The sequence below is a fragment of the Trichechus manatus genome, unplaced genomic scaffold (assembly GCF_000243295.1).
Source record: "Trichechus manatus latirostris isolate Lorelei unplaced genomic scaffold, TriManLat1.0 scaffold00073, whole genome shotgun sequence".
Taxonomy (NCBI): domain Eukaryota; kingdom Metazoa; phylum Chordata; class Mammalia; order Sirenia; family Trichechidae; genus Trichechus; species Trichechus manatus.
This window is the reverse complement of record NW_004444009.1, coordinates 1,837,330-1,858,889: the sequence shown is the minus strand read 5'-3', so window position 1 is coordinate 1,858,889 and position 21,560 is coordinate 1,837,330. Positions and strand designations below refer to the sequence as shown.

General features: G+C 44.6%; 1 protein-coding gene across 2 annotated transcripts in view; it reads left to right on the top strand.

Annotated features, from left to right (window-relative positions):
• The window catches only part of NOTCH2 (notch receptor 2), a 210,935-nt gene extending 190,313 nt beyond the window's left edge, over positions 1-20,622 (top strand). For both annotated transcript variants that reach the window (XM_004380333.2, XM_023734857.1), the window contains exons 23-34: positions 1,367-1,603; positions 4,815-4,927; positions 5,866-6,371; positions 7,753-8,100; positions 9,687-9,829; positions 10,025-10,235; positions 10,667-10,763; positions 12,071-12,239; positions 13,131-13,432; positions 14,235-14,382; positions 14,975-15,072; positions 15,905-20,622. In XM_004380333.2, coding sequence (XP_004380390.1) covers positions 1,367-1,603; positions 4,815-4,927; positions 5,866-6,371; positions 7,753-8,100; positions 9,687-9,829; positions 10,025-10,235; positions 10,667-10,763; positions 12,071-12,239; positions 13,131-13,432; positions 14,235-14,382; positions 14,975-15,072; positions 15,905-17,296 — 3,764 coding nt within the window. In that variant the 3' untranslated portion in view covers positions 17,297-20,622. The remainder of the gene's footprint in view (positions 1-1,366; positions 1,604-4,814; positions 4,928-5,865; positions 6,372-7,752; positions 8,101-9,686; positions 9,830-10,024; positions 10,236-10,666; positions 10,764-12,070; positions 12,240-13,130; positions 13,433-14,234; positions 14,383-14,974; positions 15,073-15,904) is intronic.
• Positions 20,623-21,560: the final 938 nt, after the last annotated feature.

Genomic DNA, 21,560 nt, shown 5'->3' with positions numbered 1-21,560 from the left:
TCTTTATAAGTAGTGTCATGACAATTGAGCTAGATGTTCCCCGAGACCATGGTCCCCAGAGCCCTCCGCCCAGCAACTCAGTCCCTCGGGGAGGTTGGATGTGTCTATGGGGGGTGTAGCACATTTTTTATTAAGATTATTCCTAGGCATTTTATCTTTTGTTATAGCTATTGAAAATGGGGCCTTTACTTACATTTATTTTTCTTTTTAATAGTTTTGCTTATATTAGTATATGCCACAGATGTGAATAATAGGAATACAGAATTGTTTTCCTTTCTTCTTAACTTTTTAGAATCTATCATGGAGTGATATCTAGAATAGTCACTGCTTTTTTTTGTTTCTTTCTTAAAAATATTTACAGATAGTCATACAAATTGGCTCATTTATATCCACAGTACATGAAATGAGTTATGTTTTAAATTGAGTAACCTTTGAACTTTCAGCAGGTTATTTCCCCTCTGTTTTTTCAGATAAAAAACAATAGTGTATTCACACTGTTTTACAGAAAAAAGTCAATAATTATAAAATTTAAAAGTATACATCACTCATAATTCAGTTCCAATTCTTATCAATATTTTTACATAGTTATAATCTATGTATTTACTGTTCTTTTCTGAACTGGTTTTTTTAATGAATAAATTAATGAAAATTTACTGAGTCTCTCTTGAGCTCCAGTTTCCTTGTCTTTACATGGGACAAATAATAGTACTTACTTCATAGGGTACTGCTTCATTAGATAATGGGATAATACATATGAAGCCCTAAGCAAATTCTTTCCTTTGCTCATGTTGCCCTCTAGGAGGATCCACATGTCACAGAACAAGAGTGTACTTTTCCCTACCTAGCCTAAAAGATCCCAGAGTAGATTGAGAAAGGAGCCCTGGTGGCGCAGCACTTAGGTGCTCGACTACTATCCGAAAGGTCAGCGCTTCAAACCCACCAGCTGCTCTGAGGGAGAAAGATGTGGCAGGCAGTCTGCTTCCGTAAAGATTATAGCCTTGGAAACCCTATGGGACAGTTTTCCTCTGTCCTGTGGTGTATAGTGGTTAAGTACTACAGCTGCTAACCAAAGGGTTGGCAGTTCAAATCCACCAGGTGCTCCTTGGAAACACTGTAGGGCAGTTCTACCCTGTCCTATAGGGTCACTATGAGTTGGAATCGACTCGACGGCAACAGGTTTGGTTGTTTGGTTTATAGGGTCACTATGGGATTGCTGTGAGTCGAAATCAATTCAACGGCACACAACAACAGAGTGAGGGGTATAAACTATTAATTGTGAAAGTGCCAACAATGGTAGTTGTCTCATGCTGGAAAGCAGTGTTCAAAGGATTTTCATAATTCTGTATCTCTCCTCTCTTTCCTCCAGGCCTACTTTGTGAAAAGAACATTGATGACTGTGCCAGGGGCCCCCACTGCCTTAATGGCGGTCAGTGTGTGGATAGGATTGGGGGCTACAGTTGTCGCTGCCTGCCTGGCTTTGCTGGTAAGCGGTGTGAGGGGGACATCAACGAATGCCTCTCCAACCCCTGCAGCTCTGAGGGCAGCCTGGACTGCATACAGCTTACCAATGACTACCTGTGTGTCTGCCGCAGTGCCTTCACCGGTAAGAAGCCTCCCCAGCCTCTCTTCCTTTGAGGGAGCTACTTCTGAGGAAATTGGGCTGCGTATGACTTGTCCTAGACCTAAGTGAAGCATTTCTTATATATGAAAAACCAGACCACCTTAACTTAACAGCTTAACAGTCTGAGCTCTATGCTGTGTTGTAGTCAACCTCTACCTTTTATTTTTCCTGAAAGACTCTTTCCCTTTTGTAGACATTGATTATATCATACCATAATAGGAATACAGAAAAATGATAAGAAGTTGGAAGTAGTTGAGCAAAATAGTATTTCCTGACTCCCTAGGAACCTGGTCACACCCTCAGTGTGAAATACTGCCAGAGTATAAGCTTTGGAATTACTCCAGAAAATGCAGGATTTCAAATCTGAACGTTAGATGATACTCAGGAACCTTACATCTAACCCTGGTTTCATTGTCCGGCCTCCACGGGTGTGTAATGACTTGAGTTACTAGGTAGTTCCTACCACTGGCACCTTCTTTCTACCTATGGATCCCATGGAAACTTAGGATATTTAAGGAGAGTAGATCCAAATAGGTGTGTGTTTACCCAAAGTTCTGTTGGTGGGAGCAAGGGCTAGAAAGCTGCAGTGGTCACAGGTGTGCTCTCACAGCCTAGGCCTGGCCATGCTTCCAGTGTTTTCTTATCACAGGGCATAAAGACTCTGCAGAGGGGCAGCCTGATGATTTGTTGGGACCAAAATAGTTGCTTGTATCTAGATAGGGCAGTACCATCAAATACTCAGACTTGAAATCTTGCATTTTCTGGAGTCATTCCAAAGCTTACACTCTAGCAGTATTTCTTATGCTGAAGGTGTGATCAGGCTCCTAGGGAGTCAGGAAATGGGCTGTAATAGTTTATATACTAATAATTTGGCAAGATGGACTCCGCTACATCCCCAGTCCATCTCCAGCCTTCCTTCCTTCCAGTTTTAAAAGGATATGCTAGTTTTAAGAACCTTGGAATTTTACAAAGAGAGAGAGGGATTTTGTGGTATGGAAGCTGCCTGGATGCAATAATATAAAGAGTGGGAAAGAATATGTTATGAGCATCACATGCAAGATAGGAAAAGAATGAACAGCCTCATATTAGCCACAATTTGCTTAGGAGGCCACAGGAGCAAAGTTGGCTCCTTTTCCTTTCATGCCTCTGTGATCCCTTTATCTGGAAACACTGATAGACACACAGTAAGGGAGAAACAGGAGAAGGGAGGAATGAAGACCACCTGAAATTAGTGTACCACAGCCAAGCGGTGGTGTTTGTGCATTTTCCCCACTTGTGAATGAAAAAAAATCCCTTGAGCTCTTTGATTGTGTGCATAACAAATGATCCCATGGATTGCAGCTATTGTGGAGTGCTGAAGTCACCAGTGAGGGGCCATTGGTCCAGCGAGCACCGAATCCATGTGATGGCTGCTCTTGGTTGTTGGCTATTACTATGATTTGAAGAGACAAACACTGTAACTCTTGCCTCATAATTCTGTATTAGTTTTCTAGGTCTGCTATAACAAATTATGACAAACTGGGTGTCTTAAACCAACAAAATTTTATTGTCTCACATTTCTGGAGGCTAGAAGTTCAAAATCAAGGTGTTAGCAGGGCTATGCTCTCTTGAAGACTCTTGAGGAAGATCTTCCCTTGCCTCTTCCAGCTTCTGGTGGTTCCTGGCAATCCTTGGCGTTCCTTGGATTGTAGATGCATCACTCCAGTCTCTGCTTCACATGGCCTTCTTCCCCATGTCTGTGTCTCTTCTCTTTTTATAGGAACACCACTCAGATTGGACTAGGAGCCACCCTATGACCTCATATTGACCTAACTGACAACATCTTTAAAGACCCTGCTTCCAAGCAAGGCCACATTTACAGTTACCAGGAGTTAGTACTTCAACAAGTCTTTTTAGGGCACACAATTCAATCCATAACAGTCACCTCTTCTTTTCTAAGTGACCATAGTCCAGATGGGGCCCATCTCCTGCTATTTGCCAACAGGGCTCAGCTGTGCTGCGACATCTCCTCCGTATTTTCAGTTGCTTAGTTCACTTCATCATAGGCCAACAACCTAGAGATACCTTCTGTTTCAGAACTGTGTCTGGAGAAAATTAAGTCTAGGAAAATTAAGCTACATTTTAAAGCAAGGCCATTCAGGCTACAGAGAAGCCAGAAATGATTGAAAAGAGACATAGAATGAAATTTTTCTACAAGCTAGAAATCACCATACAGATGTATTGGCCTGGTATAGCCTCTTCTGTGAAGTAAATAATATTAACAAAATGCAGTGAATGATTTTATTAAATATTTCTTTTGAAAGCTAACATACCTTAAAATAGCTGAGGTTTCATTCCCCCACCCCCTCCCCCCCTTTTTTTTTTTGGTAGATTAGAGTCACTTTTTGTATCCATCCTGTTAATGTGAGTCAGTATGGGGATATATGTCACATGTGCTTATTGTGTTGGCCAGAGAGGTGAGGGGTAGAACCAGTGATGGGGACAGTAAATCTTGAGATTGAGTTAGTGTTTTCTTCGTCTTCTCATGTTCCCAAAGGGTTAGAACTGAACTCTCATATATATCTCTTGCTCCATCTCTAATTCTCTGGCTAACTCACATGCCAGCAGTGTTCTGTCCAGTAACTCACTGTCTTAGGTATCTAGTGCTGCTATAACAGAAATACCACAAGTGAATGGCTTCAACAAACAAGTTTATTCTCTTACAGTCTAGTTGGCTAGAAGTCCAAATTCAGGGCATCAGCTCCAGGAAGAGGCTTTCTCTCTCTGTCAGCTATGGGGGAGGGTCCTTGTCATCAATCTTCCCCTGGACTAGGAGCTTCTTAGTGCAGGGACCCCGGGTCCAAAGGATGCACTATTCTCCTGGCTCTTGTTTCTTGGTGGTATGAGGTTCTCATCTCTCTGCTCGCTTCTCTCTTTTATATCTCAAAAGAGATGCACTTAAGACAAAACCTAATCTTGTAGATTGAGTCTCATCAACATAACTGCCGCTAATCCTACCTCATTAACATCATAGAGGTAGGATTTACAACGCATAGGAAAATCACATCAGTTGACAAAATGGTGAACGATTATACAATACTGGGAATCATGGCCTAGCCAAGTTGACGGATAGTTTTGGGGGACACAGTTCAATCCATGACACTTGCCGTCACTACTTCTGCCTTTAAAACCCCTTTTTTGTTTCTGCCTTGAGGCCGTCACTGTGAAACCTTCGTGGATGTGTGTCCCCAGATGCCTTGCCTCAATGGAGGGACTTGTGCTGTGGCCAGCAACATGCCTGATGGTTTCATTTGTCGTTGTCCCCCGGTAAGTGCCCTGTTGATGATATAAGGAGCGTGCTCTCTCTTGTACAATCTGTGTCAAACCTGAGATTAAACGGTTTTGTTTTGTTTTCTCTCACTCCATGATGGGGAGATTTCTCAGTTTTAGATCCTTCAGAAGAAAGTGCTTGGGTTTTTCCACTTAATGCCATTTAATCTCTCCCAGAAATAGTAGCTCCCTAATCTGTGACTGTTAGTTGTCAGAAGCATCAAGGGAAAAAATTACAGGAAGTGGTAGAATTTTCACTTGAAAACAGGCTTCTCAGTCCCATGCTGGAAAGCAGTCTTGCTGCCCAGGTTGGGCCAGAGCTGGTTGGAAACTCTGCCTAAACACTGGCAGAAACCATTTGGGAGTGAGCTGCTTCTGACACTAGAACAAAGCCTACTTTTATCCTTGTGCTATGCAAAGTGTTTTACCTGTGCCAGAGGCTGAAACCCCCCTAAAATGGAGATTACTGTGTGGAGAGATACCAAAAGGAACCCTTTCCAGTAATCTTGGCTTGGGCTTAGCAAGAAGTATAAGTGAAATGAGACACGAAAGTTTTTCAGACACCTGAAACTCTAAGTGATTTTTTTTCTATGTAAAGCCATTATCTGACTGATCTCATGATGGTTAGGGAAGGTCCGTATAGATACAGTGACACCTGACTCATCCATCATGACCTGTGGACTTAATTTCTAGAAGTGCGCTCTTTAAGTGAAAGGACTCTGCGTTCATCTCTTGGAACCTTCCGCCCTGGCCTATAGGTTGACTTGAAGAGGTCTTTTCCTAGAGCTTGGCCCAGGAAGCACATGGAGGGATCTTAGTGAAGTGTCTAGTCTTTATCTCCCTGGAGGTGTGGCAGGGAGGGGCTTAGGACAGGAAAATAGGCTAGCCCTCAGGAGTCGGCCTACCATCCTCAATCTCTTCACCCATTTCTACAGGAATTCTCTGGGGCAAGATGCCAGAGCAGCTGTGGACAAGTGAAGTGTAGGAGAGGGGAGCAGTGCGTGCACGCAGCCTCAGGACCCCGCTGCTTCTGCCCCAACCCCCAGGACTGTGAGCCAGGCTGTGCCAGCAGCCCCTGCCAGCACGGGGGCACCTGCTATCCTCAGCGCCAGCCTCCGTATTACTCTTGCCAGTGCCCTTCTCCGTTCTGGGGCAGCCACTGCGAGCTCTACATGGCCCCCACCAGCATGCCTCCTGCCATCTGTCTCAGCCAGTATTGCGCTGACAAAGCTCGGGATGGCGTCTGTGATGAGGCCTGCAATAGCCACGCCTGCCAGTGGGATGGGGGTGACTGCTCCCTTACCATGGAGAACCCCTGGGCCAACTGTTCCTCCCCACTTCCGTGCTGGGATTACATCAACAACCAGTGTGACGAGCTGTGCAACACGGCCGAGTGCCTCTTTGACAACTTTGAATGCCAGGGGAACAGCAAAACATGCAAGTAAGGGCTCCAGGTCCCCAGAAGCTGAAAGCCACTGTCACTAACACATCTTGATCTCTTGTTCTTGCTCCTAACCACTCCAGTGCTTCAGCCCAAGCTGCCTCTGCTTTCCAGACTGGTGCCCCGAGGCCCTCTTCTCCTGGGCATCAGCCTTGTCCCATTGCACATGACCCCTGTGGTCTCCCTGCTGACCGAGGCCCAGGAATGCTTCCTGCACAATCATCCTCTCTGTCTGCCTCTCTCTGCCTTCTCACCTGCTGCTCTCACGACCTCCTGGGGGAAATAACTTTTGGAAGTGGTGCTGCCCACTGTCAGGCAGCCTCTCACATAACCTGCCTGCAGGATGGATAGAAAGGTCTGTACCTCTCCCTTTTTACCCCACTCCATTCCCTAAGACTAGTTTTCCCCATCCAGATTTAGCAGGAGGCATAAGCTAAACGAGGCCACTTAACCCTCCTGGTCTGTCTTCATTGTTGCAGTTATTATGCATTTTTATGGTGCTTTATGGCTTACGTAGTACCTTTCATATCTACCATCCCATTTAATTGAATCCCAGTTAACTCTCAACAACCTTGTGAGGCACAGATATTATTAGTGTTCTTCCCCAGTGAGGGAGCAGAGGCCTGGGGAGGTTAAAGAACTTTCCAAAGTACATACAAGCTATTCCTGACTCCTAATCTTTCCATTGAGCTAGGATGTTGTACCAACTAGTGTAAATATCAAAGAGTAGGTGCAGGGAGAGGAGAGTGTAGCTGAAGTGGCATGGGCAGCATTTAGGTTTTGGCCTTGAATTTCTTTTCCCAATATTTGATTTTGGTAAAGAAACTAGAAGAGGCCGTACAATACAAGTTAGGTCTGGTATCCTGTATGGAACATACACTTCCCCCTACCTTTCATAGTTGAGATTTGGTCCTAGTAGGGGAAGAATGGACCATATTGACCTGGTCCTCTGTATAACAACTCTTGATGGTTCAGGGCTATTGATCCATTGATACCTTACCAGGGACAATGGATACAAAAATAGAGGAAGCACAAACTGAGTTGTTTTTTATTTCAGATATGCAGCTTTATTTACAGGTTTAACTTCAGATTGTAAGTTCTCTGGGAGCCCCTAGGCCTGTGTAGCATAGTAAGCATAGTGTTGTTTCTCATACAGGTAGCACGCATCAGTGTTGAGTGACACAGGCTACATGTGTACTCTGTAAAATGCTAGAGATAGAAGAATTCAAAGAAGACTCCATGGGGTATCTGGGGCCTGACCTGGGCCACAGAAGATGGGTTGGAAAATCCTTGGTATTTGCAACTGGAAAAGCAAATAGAGCTCCAGGCTAGTCTGAGCCCCTTTCCCTTTTCTCTGCCTCCTTTGCTTCCCCCTACCTAGGTATGACAGATATTGTGCTGACCACTACAGAGACAACCATTGTGACCAAGGATGTAACAGCGAGGAGTGTGGCTGGGATGGACTGGACTGTGCTGCTGACCAGCCGGAGAAGCTGGCAGAGGGAACCCTGGTTATTGTGGTGCTGATGCCACCTGAACAGCTGCTCCAGGATGCTCGTGGCTTCTTGCGGGCACTGGGCACCCTGCTCCACACCAACCTGCGCATTAAACGGGACCCCCAGGGGGCCCTCATGGTGTACCCATATTATGGAGAGAAGTCAGCTGCCATGAAGAAGCAAAAGATGACACGCAGGTCCCTTCCTGTTGAACAAGAGCAGGAGGTGGCTGGGTAGGTTTTTGGTTTCTGAATCTCTTAAAAGTGAATTGTTTTAGTTATTTAGTGCTGCTATAACAGAAATACCACAAGTTAATGGCTTCAACAAACATAAGTTTATTCACTCACAGTCTAAGTAGGCTAGAAGTCCAAATTCAGGGTGTCAGCTCCAGGGGAAGGCTGTTTTCTGTCGGCTCTGGAGGAAGGTCCTTTTCATCAATCTTCCCCTGGACTAGGAGCTTTTCCACACAGGAACCCCGGGTCCAAAGGAGGCAGTCTGCTCCCAGTGCTTCTTTCTTGGTGGTATAAGGTGCCGCCTCTCTGCTTGCTTCCCTTTCCTTCTATCTCTTGTAAGATAAAAGGTGGTGCCAGCCACACTCCAGGGAAACTCCCTACATTGGATCAGGGGTGTGACCTTAGTAAGGGTTACAATCCTACCCTAATCCTCTTTAAACATAAAATCACAATCACAAAATGGAGGACAACCACACAATACTGGAAATCATGGCCTAACCAAGTTGACACATATTTGGGGGGACATAATTCAATCCATGACATGAATTTTATAAAGCTGAGCACTTTTATACCCAGCAGAAGTCATAACTCAACCTATAAAACCCCAAAACTCAGACAAATAAAATACCCACCAAACAGAGCAAACCCATTATCCCAGTACTTCTGTTTAAGGGTGAAGATTTGTCTTGATCTTGGGATCTGGAAAGGTGGACTAGAGTAAGCAGGAGGCAGAAACTCAGGAAGGCCTCCTCAAATGCTAAAGTCCCTAACCTTTTCCAGAGTTGCCTCAAATCACCTTATTAGTGGCTCCTCTTTTGTATGGTACACTGCCTTCAGGCCTTTCATTTATGATGTAAGTCTCTTTGACCAGGGTAACAATCTTCTGTTATTCTGCCATTCACACTGCGTTTTTTACTGGTATATCCCACAACTTTTATCCCTACAGCTAGCCAAGATATGGATACAGACAAAGGAGAGTAAGGACCAAAAACGTGGAGGGGAAGATTTTTAGAGTAGTACTAAGTGCCAAGGAGCCCTGGTGGTACAGCAGTTAGGTGCTCAGCTAACCAAAAGTTTGGCAGCTAACTGAAAGGTTAGTGGTTGGAACCCACCCAGTGGCTCCGTGACAATCTACTTCTGTAAAGATTTCAGCCTAGAAAACCCTGTGGGGCAGTTCTACTCGTCACACGTGGTCGCTGTGAGCCACCCAGTGACAACTACCAAGTGCTAGTGAGCAGATGGAAAGGGGGTGGAAGAAGATCACTAAAAGAGGAGAAGGAGAGCACTGAAGACTAACTTTTTACAGTTTTATCACTTTGTCTTGAGTTGCCCAAGTCAGAGGCTTAGAATCAGCCAGACTAAGGAAAGTGAGAAGCTCCCTCAGTGAGAATTAGTGATTAGGATCTGAAGGGATGAGGTCCTAATTTCTTAGGTCTTTCTGGAAGCAGTATCACTGAGGTGGAGAGTTTGATCTTGAAGGTGAGGAAGGAGAGCTCATGTAACCCATCTGACTCAGCTTGGTGACCTGAACCCTTCTGTGTTACTCACCCCTTCCCTTCTTCCTCTTTTCCCTTGGCATTCCATAGCTCTAAAATATTTCTGGAAATTGACAACCGCCAATGTGTTCAAGATTCAGACCAGTGCTTCAAGAACACCGATGCAGCAGCAGCTCTTCTGGCTTCTCACGCCATCCAGGGGACCCTGTCATACCCTCTTGTGTCTGTCATCAGTGAGTGGCACCGGTGTTAAGGGGAGAGGACAGAAGAGAAAGGTGTCACTGGGGGGCAGAGGGAAAGGGCACAGTTTTCAAGGTTCAGCCCTCTATTTTCAGGGCTGGTGAGGTCAAAGTTGCCCCTAAATGAATTTAATCCTAATATTGAGAAGTTAATATTCATCACTTTCCCTGTCTCTCTGGACTTTTCAGGTGAATCCTGGACTCCAAAAAGCACTCAGCTCCTCTACCTACTTGCTGTTGCTGTTGTCATTATCCTATTTATTATCCTGCTGGGGGTAATCATGGCAAAACGAAAGCGTAAGCACGGCTCCCTCTGGCTGCCTGAAGGTTTCACCCTTCGCCGAGACTCCAGCAATCACAAGCGTCGTGAGCCAGTGGGACAGGATGCCGTGGGGCTGAAGTAAGAGGGTTTGCCAACAAGTCACTATTGACAGTAATTCTGAGCAGTGAGAATTCTAAAAGCAGGCTTGGTTGAATCATGATTTTAGATTGTGAACTCTGGCCACAAGATCCCACTTGGACCATGACTCTGAATGCCTGCTGAGTGTGAGACCATAGTCAGTCTGTGTACTTCTAGTTTAGTAGCCCAGTGATGCTCAGCTTCCATGTTGCAGCACGCTGGTGTAAGCTCTTGATCAGTGGGAAAGAAAAGGGTGTATGCTTAGGAAATGGCACATAAATTACTGTCCATCTTCTCTGGGCCAAGGCCCCCAAAATTCTGAGTATAGCCATAGGAATGTGTCATGGTGGGCAAAGTGTTGAAAACAACTATATTGGTTTATGGCATAACTTCTGTTCTTCTCTCCACTCCCCCTTACCCCATAATATCAGAAATCTGTCAGTGCAAGTTTCGGAGGCTAACCTAATTGGTTCTGGAACAAGTGACAATTGGGTCGATGCTGAAGGACCCCAGCCGAAGAAAGCCAAGGTAAACTGGCTGTGGTAGGACCGCCACCATTGTCAGCCATTTTATCTGATCACATTTCATATTTCTAGCCTTTGATATCTAGAGTATCCTGAATGGGAGGAAAGGGTGGTAGTCTTTATATATTGCCCAGGCAGTGGTTATCCCAGGTCCTAATGAAAAGCAGGAATCCTGAGGTCATTCATGGCTTTGGGTTACCTCTGTATGTTTTTCAGTAAGAATTCTTCAAAAGTAATAAACCATGCCCTCTTCCTCAAGTGTCATGCTGATAGTAGTCGAATGAGAAATGGTAAGTGTAAATAGCAGTCTCCTTCGTGTCTACATCTCTCCCTTATCTTTTCTGGACACTTTCCTTTCTGGAAGGGAAGAGGAAATTAAACAGTGAAAGAGAGCGAGTGACCACTGAGTTTGGAAACTCTACATCTTCAGCCTAGAAAACTAAAACCATATAGAAGTAAGAGGTAGACTGGGCTGAGGTTGATGTGGAAAAGGAGACCATCCTTCTATAGCTACACAGGGCTGGGAGCCAGTAGCGCATGACGGTTAAGAACATTGTTTTAGTTACAACCAGAACGTGGTTCAAGTCTAAAACTCTGCCACTAACTAACTCAACAAGTTACTTAACCTCTTTGTACTCAATTATCCTTATCCATAAAATGAGAACAATAATAATTCTTATCTCTATGAGTGGTTGTGAGGATTAAATACAGCAATATGTGTCAAGTACCTTACCTAGTTCCTGTGGTATGCTAAGTATTCATTAAATGATAGCTGCTTTTTAAATTATAATAATTATTATTATTCAACACATATTCTTGAGTGCTTGCTATGTGCTAGGCACTATGGTAAGTGCAGGGATGCTTTGTGAACAAGGTTCATTCCTTGTACTCAGCAACCTTACTGTTTAGTGGTAGAGACTGTCATGTCAGGAATTAGGTCTAATTTCAATTTCATGCCATCCTTCAAATTGAAAATCAAATTGGGGGAGACCATTCCAGACAGAGGGAGCCACATGGGCAAAGGCCTAGAAGCAAATATATGGTGCTTTGAGGATCTACAAGTAGCATATTAAGGCTGAAGCCTAGAGTTTAGAATGGGGAGGTGAGGAGAGTTGTACAGAGAAATAAGCAGGAACTACATCACAAGAGGGGTAGGAAGCCAGCTGGATAATAATTTGGAGAATTGGACTAGAAGGGGAGATAAAACTGAGTAGGTGATTGGGAGTAGGGTAGGCAACTCTGGACCAGGTCCTTGTCAGCAAGTTCTGGTGGAAGGTCAGATTGACAGGGGATATTGTTTTCCCTTTTCAGGGTGAAGATGAGGCTTTACTCTCAGAAGAGGATGACCCCATCGACCGACGCCCATGGACGCAGCAGCACCTGGAAGCTGCAGACATCCGTAGGACACCGTCGTTTGCACCTACTCCTCCTCAGGCAGAGCAGGAGGTGGATGTGCTGGACGTGAATGTCCGTGGCCCAGGTCAGCACCACCAAGCCTTCGCCTCTTACCAGGCAGTACCCGCCCTCGGATCCCCATTGTCTGTCCCTGTGTTTGTCCTACCTGGTGATATGCCACCTGCCAGTTTCATAGACTCTGAATCAGCTTGACAAAATGAATGCTCCAGGAATAAATGCATGCAGAAATGATGAAATCATATGAGAAGAACAGGAAAGAGTTCACCTTGCTTCCTATACAGCATGCTTGAAAAGACATAGGCTGATTAAATGGGTTAGCTAGTAGTAGAGTAGAGAAAAAAATCTCAAAGCAGAGGGATGGAGAATAAGTTTAGCTGATAGTTTAGTATATATTGAAATTAGTTGTGTCAATATAGGTTATTTTAGAATGTCTAATTTAAAATAACATAGCACTAAGAAACTTGAACAGAAAAGCTTTTTTTAGCTTAGAGAAGAGCCCCCAGCTTAAAAGACTCTTACTTCCCCGTTACTGTGTATAAAAAGGATGTTAAAACCAAAACCAAACCCACTGCCGTCAAGTCAAACTGACTCACAGCAACCCTATAAGACAGAGTACAACTGCCCCATAGGATTCGCAAGGCTGTAATCTTTATGGAAGCAGACTGCCACATCTTTCTCCCACATAGCAGCTAGTGAGTTCAAACCGCTGACCTTTTGGTTAGCAGCTGAGTACTTTAACCACTATGCCACCAGGGCTCCTTTAAAAACAACCTTATCAGAGGAAAAGTAGGTGGCAAATTTAAAGCTAATTACCAGTTCCACAAGAAGGACATGGAATTTTTTTTCCTCCTTAGGAATAACTTCAGTCAAATAGGACTATTCCAACAATAGGGTCAATTGAATATTATCTTCCTTCTCCTCCTTGAATACTTTCCTGAATTTTCCTTTCTTGCAGATGGGTGCACCCCACTGATGCTGGCATCTCTCCGAGGGGGCAGCTCAGACATGAGTGATGAAGATGAAGAAGCAGAAGACTCTTCTGCAAACATCATCACAGACTTGGTTGGCCAGGGTGCCAGCCTCCAGGCCCAGACAGACCGCACGGGCGAGATGGCCCTGCACCTTGCAGCCCGCTACTCAAGGGCAGATGCTGCCAAGCATCTCCTGGATGCAGGTGCCGATGCCAATGCCCAAGACAACATGGGCCGCTGCCCTCTCCATGCTGCAGTGGCAGCCGATGCCCAGGGTGTCTTCCAGGTAAAGAATAGGAAATGAGTCAGCTTAAATAATAAGAATTCTTTATGGAGCTATGTTTTATCCTTGTCAAGGCACTTAATCTGTCATGAAATTTATTTGCCAATCCTTTGAAAGGGTTAAGGCACATGTTACAGTCATGCTTGCTAGATGAGGAAGCAGGAAAAAGAAGGCAAGCAAACTGATCTAGGAACAGCCAGACAGTGACAGAGCCAACAGCCGTTACCACCAGTCTTCTGATACTTAAGTACCATTCTTTCTGTTATGCCAAACTACCTTTCAGATTAGTAGATCAGATGGAAGAGGTACCTATTCCAAACCGTCTACTCCTTGGTGGCTTTCTTGATTTGAGTCCACAGTATTCTCCTGGAATACCCACAAATTGGAAGCATTCTGTATCGCCTTAGACTGTACACCGTAATTGAGGGTTTGATATTTTCCCACATCCCTCTTCTTTCCTTAGACAGTAGAAGTACATGGGCTGTTGTCCTAGAGCACCATTCATTCGTTCATTCATTCAACAAATATTTATTGAGCCACCATGGTAGAATCTTGGGACACAAAAATAACAAGATATCCCCTGCCCTCCAGGAACTTAGAGTGTCACCTGAGCTCTGATGCTGTTGTTTTTTCTCTTAGTTTCATTATCTTTTCTAAATTTCATTATCTTCCTAAATTCAGGTAACTTACTTTTCCGTACTTTCTCATCTAAATTGTTTTTTCTCTTAGTTTCATTATCTTTTCTAAATTTCATTATCTTCCTAAATTCAGGTAACTTACTTTTCCGTACTTTCTCATCTTCTAGATTCTGATCCGCAACAGAGCAACTGATCTAGACGCCAGGATGAACGATGGTACTACACCCCTGATCCTGGCTGCCCGCCTGGCTGTGGAGGGAATGGTGGCAGAGCTGATCAACTGCCAAGCAGATGTGAATGCAGTGGATGATCACGGTAGGGACAAGAGGCAGGGGTTTGGGTTCTTACCTGCAAAACATGCCTTTATGAAGGAGAATTGTTACCTTTACCTTAAAGAAGTGTCACAGCTCCAGATCCTAAGGAGACTCATCCATCCATCCATCCATTCTTTCGTTCTTTCTTTCAACATATATTTATTGAGCTCAGAGAACAGAGCCTGTGGGAACTCCCAAGATGAAAATGGGAAGGGATGTTTAGTGAGGGTGCTTGGACCTCAAAGCAAGTCCTTTAAAGGTTTGCGTGTATGGGTTCCTGAGCATATCACTTTTGGTATGAGGACTTAATGAAAGCTGACTTCACTGCGAGGGTTGTGGGACATCCTAAGTATACCTTCTGGCATGTAATAAATAGATGATTGTCTTCAGTATGTGACTTGGTGAATTGTACATTGGAGAGGAAGTAAGCACCGCAGACAAGTGATCCTGCTACCTAGAGGTCTTCTGAAGGCTGGGCAGCCTATATTGAAGTTCAAGGTTCCCTTGTACAAGTCATGGTGCCTTCTTATACTAAAAGGTGGGACATGTCCTCTACTCTCTGTCTGCTTATTAAGGTGTTTTTTCCCCTGCAGGAAAATCTGCTCTTCACTGGGCAGCTGCTGTCAATAACGTGGAGGCGACCCTTTTGCTGTTGAAAAATGGAGCCAACCGAGACATGCAGGACAACAAGGTGCAGTGTGGGCTCTGAGCTTGAGCATGCACATAACAGAGCCCCTGATTATGAGGCCCTTTCCCTTTTAATTGTATAGCTTCTCTTGTGATAGGTGTAGACCAAAGATGGAAGAAGGATGGGCAGGAATTGGGTCCAGAGAGCTTGATAAAGGATGCAGGGGTCATCCAGGGGATTGTCAGGATTGAGCCCTCTGCCCACTCCATGCTCAGTTTGAACCAGGCTGTCCTGTAAATAAGTTTGGTGTGGCCTTCTTACTTTCTGTTCACTCATTCCGTGCGCCACGCCCCCCCCCCCAACAACGCCTTGTTCATCTTCTCATTACCTTCTTCTTTCCCCTTACCTTATTGTAGTCTTCTGGCTTACAAATGTTTTGTCTCTTCTTTCTTTTTACTCTTTCCTTTTTTTTTCCCAGTTCTGCACTTACCTGAGCTGCTTCTCCTCCCACTTTCCCTATCTCTAATTCCTTTCCCCCTTAGATATCTCTTTCAATAAGCTCAGTGCTCTTTTAAGTGGGCCTCTGGCTCAGCGACACACTTTATTTCATGTATTGTCAACCAAGAGTGATATCACCCCCAAGGAAGCAAAGTTGGTTCCTGGAGAGAAAAAAATCTTAACTCTTTTTATGTGTAAAGCACAGATATACATGTAGTACTCTAACACATATAGTGTATATCTATGATATTAAATTTCATAGGGCATGATGTGATTATTAAAAAATGTCTAAAAAAGACTCCTTGTAGAGATAATGACAAAAAAGCAGAGATTGAGAAACACTGCTATATTCTCAAGAGTGTTAGTAAAATGTGTTCTGCATGGCCTTTTTCTATAGGAAGAGACACCCCTGTTTCTTGCTGCACGGGAGGGGAGCTATGAAGCAGCTAAGATCCTGTTAGACCACTTTGCCAACCGGGACATCACAGACCACATGGATCGCCTCCCCCGGGATGTGGCTCGGGATCGCATGCATCATGACATTGTGCGCCTCCTGGATGAGTACAACGTGACACCAAGCCCTCCAGGCACTGTGCTGACTTCTGCTCTCTCACCTGTCATCTGTGGACCCAACAGGTCTTTCCTCAGCCTGAAGCACACCCCTATGGGCAAGAAGCCTAGACGGCCCAATGCCAAGAGTGCCATGCCCACTAGCCTCCCTCACCTGGCCAAGGAGGCCAAGGATGCCAAGGGTAATAGGAGGAAGAAGTCTCTGAGCGACAAGGGCCAACTATCTGAGAGCTCAGTGACCTTATCCCCCGTTGATTCCCTGGAGTCTCCTCACACATACGTTTCTGACACCACATCCTCTCCAATGATTACGTCCCCTGGAATCTTACAGGCCTCACCACCCAACCCTATGTTGGCCACTGCTGCCCCACCTGCCCCCGCCCACTCACAGCATGCATTGTCTTTCTCTAACCTTCATGAAATGCAGCCTTTGGCTCATGGGACCAGCACTGTGCTTCCCTCAGTGAGCCAGTTGCTGTCCCACCACCACATTGTCCCTCCAGGCAGTGGCAGTGCAGGGAGCTTGGGTAGGCTACATCCAGTCACTGTCCCAGCAGACTGGATGAACCGCATGGAGATGAATGAAACCCAGTACAATGAGATGTTTGGTATGGTCCTCACTCCAGCTGAGGGCACCCACCCTGGCATAGCTCCCCAGAACAGGCCACCTGATGGGAAGCACATAACTACCCCTCGGGAGCCACTGCCACCCATTGTGACTTTCCAGCTAATCCCCAAAGGCAGCATTGCCCAACCAGCTGGGGCCTCTCAGCCTCAGTCCAACTGTCCTCCCACTGTTGCAGGCCCCCTGCCCACCATGTACCAGATTCCGGAAATGGCCCGTTTGCCAAATGTGGCTTTCCCCACTGCCTTGATGCCCCAGCAGGATGGTCAGGTAGCTCAGACCATTCTGCCAGCCTATCATCCTTTCCCAGCCTCTGTGGGCAAGTATCCCACCCCCCCTTCACAGCACAGTTATGCCTCCTCAAATGCTGCTGAGAGGACACCCAGCCACAGTGGTCACCTCCAAGGTGAGCATCCCTACCTGACACCATCCCCAGAGTCTCCTGACCAGTGGTCAAGTTCATCACCCCACTCTGCTTCTGACTGGTCAGATGTAACCACCAGCCCTACCCCTGGGGGAGCTGGAGGAGGTCAGCGGGGACCTGGGACACACATGTCTGAGCCACCGCACAGCAACATGCAGGTCTATGCGTGAAAGAGTCTGCCTCCAGTGTAAGGACAGAACTGCCTATTGTAAATGCTGCTGAGGAACAAAATGAAGGTCATCTGGGAGAGAAATGAAGAAATCTCTGAAACCAGCTCCTGGAGGCAGGAGAGATAAGATGCTCTTACTTTCAGATAATGCAAAGAAGCAATTTTATCAGCTTCACTGAGTATCTGCAGGGTTTTTGCTTGGGAATATGGCTCCTTCTAATCAGTTGCCCATCAAGCCAAGTTCATGGAAATGCAAGATGAAGACAAGCCTTAGGGTCATGTTTACTCCCTTCCTTTTGCAGAATAAGACTGATGCCTATTGTAGCCCAGACATTCTTGCAGCTTGGACTGTATTTTAAGCCCTGAGGGCTTTTGCCGTATCTGTGAGAAGTTTCCTCAGTAGAGAGTCCTGTTGGGAATTGTGCCCTGGAATTCTGCCTGAGTTGACCTTTCTCATCTTTTTATCCTGGGACATTCTTTTGACTTCATTTGGTGCTTTAATTGTTGCACCTCTGCATGGTTGTAGCCCCGCCAGTATGTTAAAGGGCAAAACCTTTGTGTTTCAGTCATTCCTGCCCTGGAAAGCAACTTCATCCTCCTTTTTCCCTCCTATTTCCCAGTATCCCTAGGAGTTTCACAGGGTTTATTTTGATTGTACACAGCCTTCTAAGTGTGTTTCTTTAGGAAATGGACACACTGCATTCTCCTACATATATCATTCCTAGAGGGAGAAGAGGAGCAAAAGATGTTTTGTTGGACAAATTTGGGAGGTAAGAGATCCCTTCAGGAGACTGCCACCTTAATTCTCTTGCCTGCATGCAGGGCCACATATAAACCTTACCAGGAAGAATAAGTATCTGCTGTTTATCCATTTGCGGGTCTAGTCAGTGTGAAGTTTTACCCTCGGCAGCCTAGATAGTATGACCTTTTCTTGTTTGTTTTTCTTTTAAGCCAAAAAAACTTTTGGAATGACCAACAGGTAAGCTAACTCGTGCAAGAGGTAGTTACCACCCAGCAGGCCTCTTCCCTTCCTGCCAAGCATTCTGTTGACTGCCAACTTGAAACTCATTTTCCCCCAGATTGTACGACGCTCAGCCCTGCTTCATTCCCCCTACCATCAATTGAAGCTAGTTTTAGGTGCTGAGGCTTTCCTTCCTCACATCACCACAGAAGAAAATGTCTTAAACTGTACACCCTCGCCACTTAAAACAACTTTCCTAAGCTCAGGGGACTCAGTTTCAGTTGTCTTCCTCTTGCAGGCCCATTCACCAGTCTTCCCTCCGCATTTGGGTGCTCTGAGTCACTGGTGCACTTGGTACGTTCTCGAGGAAAGACATTTTCTATATTCAAAGCTAGGAAATGGAAAGTTGGCCTAATTTCAAGAGTGCAAGCCAGCCCTTGGACTAGAAAGTTGGAAAGGGGAGGAACTGTGAGGTGGCATTTGCTATTGATTGCTGCCATTTCTTCTCCCTTCCTTGTGACATTCCTTTTTGGAGACTAATCTATACAGACTTACCAAGCCTGCTTTCCTTTCTTAAGTCACATTCTGGGTGATGATTACAAACTCTCTTGTCATTGTCCTCCTCATGTTCAGATTGTAACTGCACAACACCTCAGTCCACTCCCTTTATTTATGCTGTCTGCGACTTCCTTGACTTTTCTGTCAAGGGTAGAAGCATTCTAGACAATTGTAAAAATAGGATGAGAATATTTTTCTTTTCCTCCTCCCTGAGTCAACTAAAAATTGTCCCAGTGGCCATACTATCACTTCTACCCAGCGCTGTGGAGCCCCGGGAAATAGTTCTGTGATGCCATTTTGTAGCTGTTAATATGTTAATTGCCTACTCTGTTTTGCATTCATTCCTGCCAGGACCAGAAGTAGTTGTCAGTACTCTCCAAGTATCTCATTTATCCGACTGTGGGCCCCATGTGGAAACCCTATGTGTTTGTTGGCATGACTGTCTACAAATGGTTTTTCAATCCTGCCCAAGTTCATTGAACCAACAAAAATAACTAATCCTGCCTTGGTATAAACAGATTTCATTCATTCTGTATTTTATTCTTTTGCATTCCAACATTCTACCAGCCTCTTTCAAAGTGTGTGAACATTTTATCATTCTAAATGGTGACTCTGCACCTTGGACCCATTTATCAGTTCATGGATAGGAAGGACTTACCTGCATGGGCCATTTTGAACGACACCCTGCCTGCTTCTCTCTGCACCCCTTCTCCAGCCCCTCTTCCCAAAAGTATCAGCGTTCAGTCCAGCAGCTGTGATCTTCTGTAGCCTCCTCCATCCCTGAGCACAGTGCAGGACTAACTTGCTTGTTTTCCTTCTTGGGATACTTTAATTTCAGTCCTTTGAGTTTTGGAGAAGAGAGTGTGAGAGCTGCCATTCACATACAACAGGCTTCAATGATGAAGAGGAGGACACTGCTTTTCAAGCATTTTATCAGATTTTAAGGACCCCCTGAGTTGTATAGTATTTAATAAAAGGGAAGGTAAGATGGAGAATCACTTTCTCAGTTGGGTTCTGAATTGAAGACTAAGTTTTTATAGGATGCATCTTTAATGCCACGTATAGATTCCTTCGCCCACCCCCTCCCCTTTTTTTTTTAAAGTTCTTCCTTTGACTCTCCTTCTGCCTTGGTTTTTTATTTGTGTCTTCTGTTTTGTTTTAAGCATCATTTTCTGACTTACATGATAGTGGGAGAGGGAGAAGTTTGAGGGAAAGAGAGACTGAGAATTAAAGATTTTATTGTAAGTAGGTATGATGCTCAAGTCCATTATATATTCTTATTATTAAATTTGCTAGCTGGTAATTCTTGCATAGAAAAGAACCAAAGGTATAATGTCTTCCTGGCGGGTGGTTTGTGGATTTTGGCCTTAACCAGTACACTGAATGTATGACTATTTGGGAGGACACTTTTATATACCCAGAGGCCCCCACTAATAACTGTTTGGTACTATGGCTCCTTCCCTGTGTACATTTCTCTTAAAAGTGATATTATATCTGTTTGTATGAGAAACCCAATAACCAGTAAAATGACTGCATATTTCTGACTAGATATAGTAAGGAAAATGCACACTTCGTTTTTACTTTTCAAAGTTTCATTCTAAAAGTAGTTAAGAACAAATTTATATGAAAGCATTTTTATCACAAAATAAAAAAGGTTACATGTCAAGTTCAGTGGCATTTCATTTTTTTTTTCCTAATCCTGTGTCCTTGGCCTTCCAATTATTACTTCTGTTATGTCATAATTTGTGGAGAGAGAAATCATTTTATTTTCATTCTGGATGTCACAAAACCTGTGCTTTTTTTTTTTTTTTTTTTTTCCTTTTTTGATTCCTGAAGCTTTTCTAAGGGACCACGACTACCATAGACTTCACCAGACTGAGTCCAGCATAACTAGGTGGTGCCCGGCTACCACCACCAACTGCTCTGACAGGGATCACAATAGAGGGTCCCGGACAGAGCTGGAGAAAAATGTAGAACAAAATTCTATTTCACAAAAAAAGACCAGGCTTACTGGTCTGACAGACTGGAGAAACCCCGAGAGTGTGGCCCCTGGACACCCTTTTAACTCAGTACTGAAGTCACTCCTGAGGTTCATCCTTCAGATTAGACAGGCCCATAAAACAAAATGAGACTAAATTGGCACACCAGCCCAGGGGCAAAGACGAGAAGGCAGAAGGGGACAGGAAAGCTGGTAATGGGGAAACCAATGTCGAGAAGGGGAGAGTGTTGACACATCATGGGATTGGCAACCAATGTCACAAAACAGTATGTGTATTAATTGTTTAATGAGAAAATAATTTGCTCTGTAAACCTTCATCTAAAGCACAATAATTTAAAAAGCAAAAAATAAATAAATGCATTTGAGGAAAAAGCTTCCTCCAAATTGGAAGCATTGCAAGACTGAGTCACTCTGCTGTGCGCTAACAGTAGCTGATGACAGACAATTGCTCGAGACAAGGTGCCTTCCAATGGAAATGGAGTGTGTTGCAAAAGGAAGAATTGAGATATAAGCAATAATATCGATGATGCTGTTACCTAAACCATTGATTTGCAGTATTATTTCTCAAAGTAAATTTTGTATAATCTGTTGCCGTTGAGATAATTCCAATTTATAGTAACTCTGTAGGACGGAGTAGAGTAGAACTGCCCCATAGGGTTTCCAAGGCTGTAATCTTTATGGAAGGAGACTGCTACATCTTTCTCCCACGGAGTGGCTGGTGTGTTCAAACTGCCCATCTTTCAGTCA